General features: G+C 30.3%; 3 protein-coding genes across 3 annotated transcripts in view; all 3 read left to right on the top strand.

The window, feature by feature from the left end:
- On the top strand, positions 1-1,313 carry LOC100203614 (cyclin-dependent kinase 20). The gene has a single exon (XM_065813000.1). The coding sequence runs from the start codon at positions 106-108 to the stop codon at positions 1,153-1,155; it is 1,050 nt and encodes a 349-aa protein (XP_065669072.1). The 5' UTR covers positions 1-105; the 3' UTR covers positions 1,156-1,313.
- Positions 1,314-1,646: 333 nt separating this feature from the next.
- LOC136088672 (mitochondrial import inner membrane translocase subunit TIM16-like) overlaps positions 1,647-14,229 on the top strand; it is a 28,666-nt gene continuing 16,083 nt past the window's right edge. Inside the window, exons 1-2 of the mRNA XM_065812999.1 lie at positions 1,647-1,778; positions 1,876-1,960. Of these exons, the coding sequence (XP_065669071.1) occupies positions 1,776-1,778; positions 1,876-1,960 (88 nt within the window). The 5' untranslated portion in view covers positions 1,647-1,775. The remainder of the gene's footprint in view (positions 1,779-1,875; positions 1,961-14,229) is intronic.
- LOC136089112 (zinc finger protein 862-like) lies at positions 11,090-13,864 on the top strand. Its single transcript, XM_065814838.1, has 3 exons — positions 11,090-11,459; positions 11,644-11,920; positions 12,153-13,864. The coding sequence occupies exons 1-3, from the start codon at positions 11,214-11,216 to the stop codon at positions 13,862-13,864; spliced, it is 2,235 nt and encodes a 744-aa protein (XP_065670910.1). The 5' UTR covers positions 11,090-11,213.

The raw sequence follows: 14,229 nt of genomic DNA, 5'->3' as shown, positions 1-14,229 counted from the left end.
CGCTTAATGTTTACTTTTTAATAGAACGCGGAGAGTTGTCCGTAGCAAAAAATACACTGGTGTGCTTCGTTTTTTTTTTCATACATATTAATTAATAGTGACCTAATGGAAAACTACTTAATCCTTGGGAAAATTGGGGAAGGAGCACATGGCATGGTTTTTAAAGCAAAACAATTGCAAAGCGGAGAGGTAGTGGCATTAAAAAAAGTTCAAATAAGAAGATTTGAGGATGGTGTTTCTAACACAGCCTTACGAGAAATTAAAGCATTGCAACAAATTGATCATGAAAATGTTGTGAGACTTTATGATGTTTTTCCACACGGTACTGGTTTTGTACTAGTTTTTGAATTTATGCTTTCAGATCTTTCTGAAGTTCTGCGTAATTTTAAAAACCCTTTATCTAAATCACAGATTAAAAGTTATATGATAATGCTTTTAAAAGGAATTTCGTATTGTCATTTAAAAAAAATTATGCATAGAGATTTGAAGCCAGCAAATTTATTAATTTCTTGCTTTGGTTATTTAAAGATTGCAGATTTTGGTTTAGCTAGAATTTTCCAAAATGACCCAAATAAGCGTCAGTATTCACACCAAGTTGCTACACGGTGGTATCGTGCTCCAGAACTTTTATATGGGTCTCATACTTATGACGAAGGTGTAGATCTTTGGGCTATTGGAACTATATTTGGAGAAATGTTAAATAATTCTCCTTTATTTCCTGGAGAAAGCGATATTGAACAATTGTGTTGTGTACTACATGCTCTTGGTACCCCTGATGAAGATCAGTGGCCTGGTTTAAAGGAACTTCCTGACTTTAACAAAATCAGCTTTCCTAAAAATAATCCTATCCCTTTTGAGAAACTTGTTCCTGATGCTTCAAAGGATGCTATTGATTTATTAAAGAGGTTTTTAGTATATTCATCTAAAGAACGAATTCCTGCTGAAAAAGCTTTATTGCACTACTATTTCTTCACAAAGCCACTACCTGTTCATCATTTAGAACTCCCGATTCCTGCAAATAAAGTTAAATTTAATAGGACTAAACTTTTTGATGTCACTGCACCTATTGAAGAATCTTTAGTATCCAGAGACCAAATAGCATCACTTTCTTCTTTTTTTCGAAGAAAGAATAAAGAATCAAAACTAGAAAATTGATTTAAGTTTATATTTTGTGTGTATATGTATTTATTTGTGGTTTTATAAATGTGAATATCTACGTAATTTTATTTATTTAAGCATTTATAGAAATAGTCAATGTAGTTTTAATTATTTATATTATATTTTATACTGTAAATATATAAGACATATCTTAACATTTTTGTACAACTTTTTACTTAATAATAATTAATAAACATTTAAAAAAATAAAATTTAACTCTAGTGTAAGACTTATTTACACATATTTATGAATCTTATTTTAATTTTTTAGTGTTACAATCATCACAACTGCATAGTCTATCAAAACAAAATATTTGTTTAATAACTTTAGCAGTCCAATTTTATTATTTAGCCAATATTTGTTTTAATTAATTTGAAAAAAACAATAAATTAAAACTACCTTTTGTCATTCTAAAAAACTATTTTAATTTTAGTTAAATGGTTCCAACTTTCTTTAATCTGTTTTGACTTTAATGTCATTGAAAATTAGTGGAGTGTATAGTTATTACTTATTTTTTAATCTTTTTTATATCAACTTAATTTCTCACATAGAAAATTTTAACTTTTCTAAACATTTATTCAATAAAAGAAGACTATGGCAACTATTTTTTAATAATTATGGCAAGTTACTTTATATACTAATAATTCTATTTTTATTCTTTAAACTATTTCTTATTATTTTAAACTATATATATGTATATATTTGCATTTTATTTAGGCAAGATTTCTAGCACAGATAATTGTTCTAGGGGGACAAATCATCGGAAAAGCATTTACCCAAGCTCTCAAGCAAGAGTTTCAAGGTAACTAAATTTTTTGCGTTTTTGTTGTCCCAACAAATCTTTAACAAATTCTCTTGTGAATAGTAAGAAAACTAGAAACAATATTTTGCAATAAGAGTTTTTTCATTTTCATTTTTGGTTTGTTTTGTATGTTTTATTTAGGCAAACTTTCATTTTATGTTATGTCTTTATTCCAAGAACAGTCATTTTTCAACCGGTATTGGAGTCAAATACATTTGATGAAATACAAATATGATTTTTCTTTACTCTTAACATAAAATAAATATAAATATATTTAAAGTCATATCTATTTTTCTAAAAGTCAATTTTGTCAATCAGGTATTGATGAATATTATTTTTATCACTTTGAAAATACCACATCAGTTTAAAGTGTAAGTTTAAGGCAGTTGATGTTTATCAAGACTTTCATACTTTGCTAGATGTTTGCCAATTGAAGTATTAGGAGTTTGTTCAAACTTACAATGTTACTTTTTATATAAAACTGTGACTTCGGAGCGCAAGCCAGGAATGCAAAGCACAATAAGTTTGGCTGTAAAAGTATTTTGATCTTGTGTTAAATCTGTTGCAACTTCAAATGAGCCTAATATCTCTGACAGCTCCATGAGGAGGTTTCTGTTTTTTCTGATTTTTAACTTGGAATCAGGTTTAATTAACTGTGAGAAGTGATCTGACCATTATAAGCTGCTATTCCAGTGAGTTGCACTGGACATTTAAAGTCTTAGTTCACCTTTCCACAAATCTGATCCTAAGCTAGAATGTCGAACATAAAACACCAACTTTGACATTTTAGATATAACATGGTTATAGTGTCAATTTTGTTGCCTATTTCAAAAGAAAAATTTGTTAGTTGTCAATATTATTATGACCTCTTGTAGTTGAAGCTATTAAATTATCAGCTATTAAATTATTTTTTCTTATTCTAAGTAAGGATGCCACACTGAAATTGTTTAGTCTAGATATAATCTTACAAGAGAGGTGTATAATAGTTTAGATGCTTTTATATCTAAGTTTTTATATGAACGTTTATTATATCTAACATTTTATTAGCTTTGCCAGATACAAAATTAACTTGAATAGATCATTTCAAGTTGTTTGAGATTATAATACCTAAATCTTTTTCAACTTTGGTTTCTAGTAGTTCAGCCCTATTTAACACAGGATCATGCATTGTGCAGATATACTTAGTATTTTTATTTCCTATATGCATGCATTTATATTTGCTTATATTTAAATTTCTAACAGCCATAATTTAGGCTTTGTCATTTATTTATTTAGTTCAATTTGATTCCTTTTTAAATTAGAAGCTGATCTGCTTATATTAATTAGCTTTATATCATCAGCAAACATTTAACAACGAGTTATTAGCTGGTTTAGTAAATGGTTTATATAAACAGTAAACTTGAATAAACCCAAATTAGAGCCTTGCAACACACCACTTGTAACTGGAGATCAATTTGAAAAAAATATACTGGTAATTTTTCTTCCACTACTTGTGTTATTAGATCCATAGATTCTAATAACATAAGTAGTGGAAGATTCTAAATAGTTTGTATACCATTTTTTTTTGCTTGTAAATTCATGCTGGTATTGAATAAAATGGTATTCAAAAAACTTTTTTTCAGGAAATTTTTGGTACCCTAGTATATAGGTGTATAAACCATTTTCAAAAAACTATATGTCAATAGCTAGTTGGCACATTTATCTTTTGCTTCTTAAGTGTGCATAAATTTTATCGTTTTCAAAGCAAGTGAGATTTTAAGACATGATTATTAGATTATTATTGAATTTTAAATAAGTTCAACTGTATTTGCAGTAAACAAAAAAATAATAAAAATTGGTTGTTTTAAGAGTCAATTAAAAATGACTCTTAAAACAACCAATATATTCTCTGCACTTTTTTATTACTATTCTATATTTAATTGTATCCAATTATATCTATGGACAAGGTCCATTTTTATATGTACATTTTGTTTCAAATAAATACATTAATAATTAATAACTATACAACTTTTGTTGGATGCTGCAGCACAATGTTTCTAATGTGGATTACAAGTGGGCTTCTTAAATGTAACACATTAGCTATCCAGTTATTTATTAACAATTTTACTTAAAAAAAATTTGACAAACAAAGGACTAAAAAAGTTTTTGATGCCTATAAAAAATGTTTTAGGGTCATTTCATATCAAATCACCTAATGGTCCTCAGGGTACCGCCTGAAATTTGCTTCCATATTTGACTACCCGCAGTATTTATAAAAAAAATACAAAGCTCAAATTTCAGCTTGGTTGACCAAACCATTCAAAAGTTATAATTAATTAAATATTGACAAAAATCAGAAAAATTTAAGTACCTGAAGTTTACAGTAGATTTTTTTGATTTTTGACAGAACATAACTTTGTAAATAAAAAAGGTGATCACCTGAACTTTGTATGTTAACAGTTTTTAACTTAAATTATCTAATTTTCCAGGTGTTTTTAATTGGCTTTGAGGAGTTGAGGAGTTTTTGTACCCTTAAGTTGCTATAAAATGCAATAAAAGGAAACTTTTTGGAAACTTTTATGTGCTGCAGTTCAATAACTATAGACAGGCAGTACCAATTTTTTTCTACTTTTGTGTACTTAAAGCAACCACATGGAAAAAATTAAAACTATCTGTTATAAGTTAATTTAACACTTGTAGCAGCCTTTTGAAAAATCAATTTTTTTGAAAAATATAATAAATTACATACACTTTGCAGGCATAAAAAATAGCGTAAACAGTTGAAATAAATTATTACTGGCGAGAAAAAAAACTTTTTACTGACGAGGTTTTATATATAGACAATCACCAAAAAAAATTTAAAGACCTATACCCAATCATGACCTAATTTTAGCATTTTGAGTGCATTGCTTTTTTAGTTTAAAAGGATACCTAATAGGGCAAGTTATATAATATTTCAAAAAAACAAAAATTAAAAATACAAATGCTGAAAGAAGTAGTGTTTATACACATGAAACACAGTTATACTAATTTCTTTATCTCTAATTTATATAGCTCATAATACTGCCATAATGATTATTAGCAAGTTTGTAGTCATGAGCACTTCTACCTTTAATGGATGGAGCACTTATTTGACATATTAGTTTGTCAAATGGAACCCAACACTGACTTGATCGTGCATCATTTGTCAATTTTAAATTTAATTTGTTTCTATGCATGAATTTTACATTAACATCTTGGTTTTTATTCCAAATCTCAAGCACAAGCTTTATGTACCATTAATCATCGTAAAAGCATGCAATGTATTTACCAAGTTGAAAGTTTGAAGGATTTTTTTTTGCCAAGTTAATATTACTCAGCAAATGGGTAGCATAGACAGTATCACTAGAGATTCTCCGAAAAAATAATATCTCTCCACCTGGTGCAAAACTGTGATAGTTTCTTGTGCCTAGGACTGTGCTCATCTCTTCATATCGCTTCTTTAGGTTAAAATAAGTTTCATGGTTATTGATATCATCACTGTAATCAATATCAATGTAATACATCAATGTAAAGTATGCTAACACCTTTAATGTTTTTTTTCAGTCCATGTAAACAGTTTATTTGGTGTGAGAATCTGGTTTGCATTTGCTGCTCTTAGACTCGCTTTTGCTGCTTCTCTTTTTATAGTTCTTCCTATTCCATCACATGGACTTTTGCCATGGGATGTAGCAAAGAAGTGATGCTCAGCATTTATATTGTGATCTTTAAGATGGTACATTAAGTTTAAAAGATATTTGTAATTTTTGTACTGTGACACAGCACTATCACTGAAGTATTTTTTATGAAATCTGATCGTCAAAATTATTATTTTTAAACACATTTTCCAAGTAAATCTTCAAATTTACTTTACAGGGGCAGTTAGAACATAGATGAAGCATGCCGCTTTAACTATCTATATTACAAGCACATACTTTCATCAAATCTTTGTAATATATTAAATGGCCCTTAGATAAAGCAGCGCACATCAACTTAGCATTTTGATGACAAGAACACACGCAAACTGAGTGACTTTCACTATTGTCAACTGTGATGCGCCGCTTCGGCTTTAGTTCACAGAGCTTGCTGAATCCATTAGTGTTTAGGGTATAACTTCTTAAACTTAAAGATAAAGTTCCTTTAAACTAGCTAATATGAAACATTTTTGTTTATAAACTTTTACATTATTTATACGCACACAACTCTTTTTTTACTTGTTATTGTCTTATGAACTCTTCAGATTCATAAATTTCAATGACTTTTTTTTTAGTAATATTTTCCAAAGGCTGTCCTATTTTAGCTTCAGATTAAGCAAGTATTCCTTTTTCATTTTTCAACTTTCGAACTTTCTTAAGATGTTCTGAAACTGAAAATGTTTTGCAAGTTTTTTCAATTGACCAAGATCAGGAGTTAGTGTTAGTAGTTGAACTTTTTCTTCCTTCAAACTTATTTTCGTTTTATTTTTTATTGCATCCAACGGTTTGTCTGAATCATTACAGTTTATACATTTTTGTTCTTTTTCCGAAACTATGTCTTGTGGGTCAATATCCAATAGGGTGTTTCTTATTTGGGGTTAAATTTTTTTTTTTGTTTTTCAGTTGGCCACCCACTGAAATGGTTTATTTTGGTGAGAAAATAAATGTGTAAAAATTTCAAGGGGAAAAAAACATTTTTACTGGGCACTACCAGTCATTGAAATTTAAGGCATATTTTACTATGGCTCTTAGTCATTAACAAAGGAAAAAATCATAAAACTGATGGAGACTGGTGATAATGACTCATTTACTTGGTACACATTTATTTACTTATTGCATGCATTAAAAAAATCCATTTTCTGTCATTGCATTTCTACTTATTTATTAAAAGACAGTAATAAACATGCTTTTTTACTTTGATTGTAGGTTTATTTAAGATAATAGTTACTGTACTAAGATTAATCGCTCATGAGAGTTGTCTTTTTTCTGTCAGGATATTTCTGTCTATATTTTTGAACTACCAACAACAGGAACTGCTTTTGCTCTTCGTTATTTGTATGTAGTCTATTATATTTGATTATTAGTCCTACGCCACATTCTGCAATGTTGTTGACAACCTTCATGCTTCGAACAATGGAATTTACAGTCTTAAACTCATCATCATGTTCCCATTCGCTCACACTGTTTTGAAGAAAGTGTGATGGAAGTCCTGTGATGCTGAAAAATCTTCCTGTATTAAATGTGACAAAGTCCTCCAGTTTCTTTTCTTGGATAACTGAGCAGTTTACAGTAGCCCGTTTCATAGGTATCTGATCTGAAACATTTTTCAATGCTTGGACCATCTTGACCTTCGTCTCAGGGCGAGCCTCATCAGCTAAAGCAATAAGTTTCTCTGATAGGTACTAGAGATGCCCTTGTAACTTCTTCACAGCAATTTTTGAGATCTCAGGATGCTCGGTCTTGCAGGCATCTAAGTCTTTCAAGAGCTGCAGATCAAGTCTAGGAGCTGAGGTTGCTTCAGGAGATCTGTACCAGGCTGTAATGTACAGTCGAGCTATGAAAAGGCAAATACCCCTTATTCCTTTCTCCTCTCTTTTTGTCAACCTGAATTGGTCTTTAAACATCCAAATCTTCAACGCATAAATAGCTTTCGCCATCCAGCAAGCACAGTGTAGACTGGCAGGAGCTCTAAATGAAATGCCCCTCAAAGGTACTCCTACCAAAAAAACAATAGACAACTCCAAAAGTTCTCGGTAGTCGTCATGAGGTTGAAAGATTTGTAGTTGATCTTTGTAAAAGATGATTCTTTCATCAGTGATATCAGTAAGAGCATTTGAAGCGTTCTTATCAGACTTTGCTGTGTCGTACTTTTTTAGAATCAAATGAGACCCAACTTTTCTGAAATCTTTTAAAGAGTGGTATGTCAGGTCCATTTGAAGGGCCGAGACACAGCAAAACTACTGCTTCCAAAATAATTTCCAGAATGTGGTGACGACATGCCAGCCACAACATATCTTTCCCAAACTTCTGCTCTAGAAGAATGTAAGCCTCATTTCTTGGCCCAGTATTGGCTGCAGTAGTATCAAAGCACATGCACTTTACTTGATCATTAATTCCCCATGCCACTGATACGTCATGCACTGCAAATGCTGCATTTTTACCTGTTCCTGATGGTTGTTTTGGGACACTAAGAAGCTGCTGCACTCCTACTCTAGATACTAGAATTGGCAGTCGGTCAACAGTTTCTTTACCGGTGATGTCAGTGAGTAATTTTCCATCCCAATGAATACATAAAGGAACTTCTGGTTTGAATTCCTTCCTTAAATCTTCTGCTATCTTCTTGAATGATGAATATATAAAGGAACTTCTGGTTTGAATTCCTTCCTTAAATCTTCTGCTATCTTCTTGAATGAGGAGTATATAAAGGAACTTCTGGTTTGAATTCCTTCCTTAAAGCTTCTGCTATCTTATTCGTTCCCTTCAATAGAAGCTGGATTAACATTGTATTCTGTTGGATCATGACCAAGAAGTTGTAATGCTGGTGTTAACACAAGTGCTGCCCAATGATCATCTAAATTAGCCGCCAACTTCTCATTTAGCCGCCAACTTCTCATTCAGTATATTTTTCCTGTAACGTCTAGGACGCTTTGGAGCCATCTTCTTGAGTTATGCTATCTTCTTTAGGGTTATCTTCGCCTTCAGATGATGATGAAAGAACAACTGTTTCTTCTTGAGATTTTCTTGCCATCTCCTCTCGGTCCCTTTTTTGGTTCATTTCTTTTTGTCTTTTCCTTGATACTTCTTCTTGCTTTGCTAATTTCTTATCGACTGGACCCATTTTGCCTCTCCGAATTTTCTCTCTTTGGCATAATAGGAAGTCCTTATCCTACTGAATGGTGATCATTTCCAATGCGTTGGCATGGGCAATATCGAATAGTTCTTCTAACCCTTCATTCCATTGGTCTTCTTTTTGTTTCAAATAATGTGAATCCTTAACCTTTTTCTCTTTATTTTTCTTCAACTTTTCCCATTCCTTGTAAATGTTTTCGATTTTAGGGACAACGTGCTTCTTTAATTGCACTGGTATCTGGGCCTTTGACCAAACTTCAAAAACATCATTTGCTGTGGAATGTAATGCTTCCCTAATGCTTTGCTTGGCAATCTGCTTGTAATGGAAGAAAAGGGCCAACACTTCCCTTTTTGATGGAAGCATAACACTATCTAAAGAAGAGGACATCTGTCCAATAAGCCATATCTCCGTTTTCTTTCTGGTAGCTATCGTTGCACTGGTTGATGAAGCTATCATTGTACAGTAGTTACACTAGTTTAACCTGCAAAAGGAACAATTAAGCATTATAGACACAATTTTGTTTAAAACTGTCTAAAATGCAACCAATAAACTATTTCTACATATAACTATTTCTGCATACACAAAACTTTTTAGTCTTTGGTTTTTGCAATATCAAAATCTAAAATAATAAAATCTAGAAAATACTGTGCAGATTTAGATTTTAATGAAAACTCTTTAAGCAATTGAAGTATTTTGCACTCAAATTATAACCATATGAAAATTATATCATTATAATTATATCATATCCATAAAATTAAACAAATACATATTATAAAATCAAATAAAATAAATTATGTTAAGACACTGGTAACGTTATTTTAGGGAAAACTAATTATATTTATTCAGGGAAAAATTAAATAATATACACTTAAGCCATAGAGCTACAATCATGTCATAAGATAGAGTATAGGTTTTTAATTTTTTTTTTGGTGATTGTCTATATACAGAACCTTGCCAGTAAAAAGTTTCATAATTTATTTTAACTGTAATACTTTATAAAAATGTAATACTTTAACAGGCTGCTGCAAGTCCTAAAAAAACTTTTAACACATAATTTTAATTTTTTCCAGATGTGGTTACTCTAAGTACACAAAAGCAACAAAAAATTAGCACAGCTTGACTGTTGGTATTGAACTGTAGCACATAGTTTTCCAAAATTTTCTCTAATATTGTGTTATTTAGCAACTTTGTGGTACAAAAACTTGCAAAAATGTTTTATTTGGGTGAAAAAAAAATTCAGGTGATTATCTATTTTATTTGAATATTTATGATCTGTTAAAAATCAAAAATGTCTACTGTAAGCTCCAGATACTCAAATTTTTTTTGATTTTGGTCAATATTAATTCAATTATAACTTTTGAATGGTTTGGTCAATCAAGCTGAAATTTTCAGGATTGTGTATATATTTATATATATATATATACGTACGTATATATATATATATATATATATATATATATATATATATATATATATATATATATATATATATATATATATATATATATATATATATATATATATATATATATATACAGGCTTGGTCGGGAAAGGCGTGCGATCGCACTCTGATCTTGACCACGCATACAATATTTAGTTGCGACAACTTGCCCACGGCTTCATAGATGTTTTGAGAACATTTCAAAAAATAATCAAGCGCAAAAAAGTTCAACTGGACCGATGAGAGACAATTACAAAAATTAAAAGCTGCCTGATTAAATGGTTATAAAATAAGTTTAGAATAATTAATAAACTTCGTCTTTTATAATTAAGCGACACTCTTTTATATAAAGTAAAAACTTACTATTAATAATTGTTTAATAAAGAAACAATTGTTATTCAATTTATCAAAGAGTTTAGTATAATTTCTTTTATTTGAGTACTTCTGATTTATTTCAACAAGATTCTAAAAAACAAACGTTTGTTGATTTATTTAATAAATAAAAAAGTCAATCTTTTTTTAACCATTTTGCGCTTTACGTAGTTGGCCTGAGTTTTGTTTTTACAAATTACATACGATTCTTTGTAGTACGACGAACAAAAGAAACAATTAAATCATTCAGTTACTATGACAATGTTAGAACGTTGTTTTTAGCAGTATCTTTAAAAATGTTAAAAACAATTCCGCAATGTGCTAGACCCCTGAATTAGCGGTCTATAATGATCAGTATCCAAAAAAATTACATTCCAAATGAATTTTATTTTTATTTTTTATTTTACTAACCAAAACCAAATTTTAAATACGTCAAACTATCTGAAAGCATTTTTTTATGATTAAACTCAAAAGGTAAAAATAAACTACGAGGAGGAAGCGGAACTGCTTTACCACTGATTATGAATAGTGAGTGGGCTTTTTTTTTATTTTTCATTTTAATAAGTATTTAAAACAGAAATAAGTAAATTTAAGTTTAAGTATAACAAATTTGTAAGAATGACATCTGAAGCAAAAAAAATTCAAGATAGTAAACCAATATCTAAGAGCTTAAAAACTTTTCTTTCGTGGGGGAAAGAATCAGTTATTGGATACACGGAAGAAAATGGCTTAGTTGTCAAAATATGGTGTAAGATTTGTGCTAGGAACAAAACTGAAATTTTAACGGATGCTTTAGTTAAAGGAGTATCAAATCATTCTTTGACAGCGTTTACGGAGGGAACTTGTGTGGTGACAAAGTATCAGGTAAAATTAAAATAATTAGCTTGTTCTTAATTTGTGACTCCAGGAATTAATTTAAACATAATTTTTCTACCATTATATAACTTATAACTGTAGTTATCTTATAATTTACTATATTACTAAGTGAATAAATTTTTTAGAAAATTGCTTAATTTGAACCGTGATTTTTTCTTTGATAATAATAAAGGTTGATCGCCATCTTAGAGGGCAAAGCCATAGATTAGCGGTGCTGATTGATAATGGTAACTCAGAAGATCCTGGAAGTAGTTGTATTGCTAACCTCGATATGGAAAACTTGTTAACTATTACACAAGACAACCGCGAAGCGTTATTAAAGATGATTAGAACAGCCTATGAAATGGCTCTAAAACCAAGCATGCCACATAGCCATTTCAAGACACTGATCAAATGCCAAAGACTTAATGGTGCACTCCTTTTACAAGGAAAAGACAACAATAAAGCAGGTTATTGATTTTTAGGTTCAGTTTCTTTTTCGTAATTTAATAAAATAATTCAAATGAAAAAATCAAATTAAAGTTACGTTACTATTATAATGAAAGTTTAATTTTTTTTTTTTTTTAAGATTTTACATTCGAATGGTCTTATCCTTTTGATTTATCCATTTTATTTTTTAATTTGAAAAATGTTAGTTTTATTATTATTTTTTTATTTTATTGTTTTTAATTTCTTTTTTAGCACGTGAATATATCTCATGCATTGCCAGTGCCATTAAAGAAAAAGTTGCTAAAATTGTAAATGAAACAAACTTTTTCTCCATTCTTTCCGATGGTTCTCAGGCTAGAAAAACAAAGGATGTAAAAGAGTTGATTCTTGTGCGCGTTGAACGCGAAGAGACCCCTGCCTGTTTTGTAGTTTCTTTACTTGATATGAACAGTTTGGGTGGTATGAATGCCAATACCATTAAAAAGGCTATTGATAGCATTTTTATTGAAACCGGTAGTGTTCCTTTAACTGCGTCAGCTTACAAATACAAACTTGTAAGCGCTACGGCCGACGGAGCTTGCGTTAATTTTGGAATTTATAATGGCGTGTTAACACAATTAAAAAAAGATAGAATGTGGCTGATAAAAATTCACTGCGTAAACCATCGTTTAGAATTAGCAATAAAAGATGCTGTGAAAGATATTTCCCAGTATAAAGAGTGTGAACGTTTTTACATTTCCATATTTAATTTATTTCGCAATTCTGGAAAGCTAAAATGCGCAGTTAAAAAAGCTGCTGAGGCTTTGAACATTACATATTACATGTTGCCTAAAATATTTGGAACGCGCTTTATAAGTCACAGGAGACGCGGCTTTACAAAACTTTTACATAATTGGCCTTCGCTTATTGTGGGTTTCGATAATACTCTTGCTGATCGCGACACTAAAGCAGATATGCGTGCTAAACTTTCTGGATTGTCCAAACAGTTGCATGACTGCAGACTATTATGTATGGTTTGTAGTTATTTGGACATCTTAGAAAAGTTATCACCATTATCATTGGTTTTTGAAAAACAAATGTTAATGGTGAATGAGTTAAAACCAGCGGTGGATATAACAAAGGCTAGCTTAGCGGAATTAAGCCATGAAGATATTGATAATATTATTGATTCATATTTACTCAAGTTTATAATCAATGAAAAAGATGGTTCAACCAACCTTCTTTCTTCGTATTTCAAAGAAGGTAACGAATTGAAAAAATCAAACCCTGAGTTTGTTGAGATTGAACTCAACAATATGGCTAATCTTAACTTTGAATGTATTCATTCTGCCATTAAAGTAAGAAAATTAGCAATTGAAATCATTCTGCCATTAATAAACGATAGATTTAGTTCGCTGTTAAATCCCATATTCGAATCAATGGATTGGTTAGATCCGCAAGTATGGACAGCAGACAGCATGTATGGTGATGCCAGCATATCTTTATTGCTAAATGAATTTTTTTACCCTCTAGAAAAATTAGGAATGGATTTTAAAATGGTTCTTTCGGAATGGAGAGCTGCAAAACTATTAATAAATGCGCAGTTGCAAATATGGCAGAATATTTTTCTTTATTATAAAATTAAGTTTCCAAACTTGAGTCTTTTAGTTGAACTTCTGATGTGTATTGCTGGTTCTAATTCAGCTGTCGAACGCGTTTTCAGTATTTTGACTGTGATTTTGACTGATAGGCGTTTAAAGATGAACCACTCAACAATGGAAGACTCAATAATCATAGCAGGGAATGACACGAATTTCACTCAACAAGAACGCGATGATATTTTAAGTCGCGCTGTGGATATTTTCTTAGATAAGCGAAGAGTTTTTTGCGTTGATTCAGCTAATGCTAGTATTGTCACTGATTATAGTAGCGAAGAAAGCTGCACCAGTGAAGATATAAGTTCTATATCTGAATCGGACGGATAAAAAATTTGTAATATAAATTTTATCCCACATAATTTTATATTTATGTACATTACTTAAGAGTCCTGAAGGACGAAAATATATTTAGCATTATATATATGATATCTTTGATTGTCATATTCTTGTTATACGATTGCATAAATAAGTTGAATTTAATAAAAAGGCAGCGTATAAGCTAATATATGTATATATTATATGCTGTATATATAAAACTTTTTAATAATATAGATCAAAATATGTTATTAAAAAGTTTATACTCTGCCATTTTATTAAATCTTTTAAACATCTGTGTGTGTGTGGCTCCAACAATAAGTCAACGTATTAAAACAAAACAAATTTATATTAGCGAATCTTTTTAAAGCATTCGT

The sequence above is a fragment of the Hydra vulgaris genome, chromosome 12 (assembly GCF_038396675.1).
Source record: "Hydra vulgaris chromosome 12, alternate assembly HydraT2T_AEP".
NCBI classification, from domain to species: domain Eukaryota; kingdom Metazoa; phylum Cnidaria; class Hydrozoa; order Anthoathecata; family Hydridae; genus Hydra; species Hydra vulgaris.
This window is presented reverse-complemented; position numbering and strand designations above follow the sequence as displayed.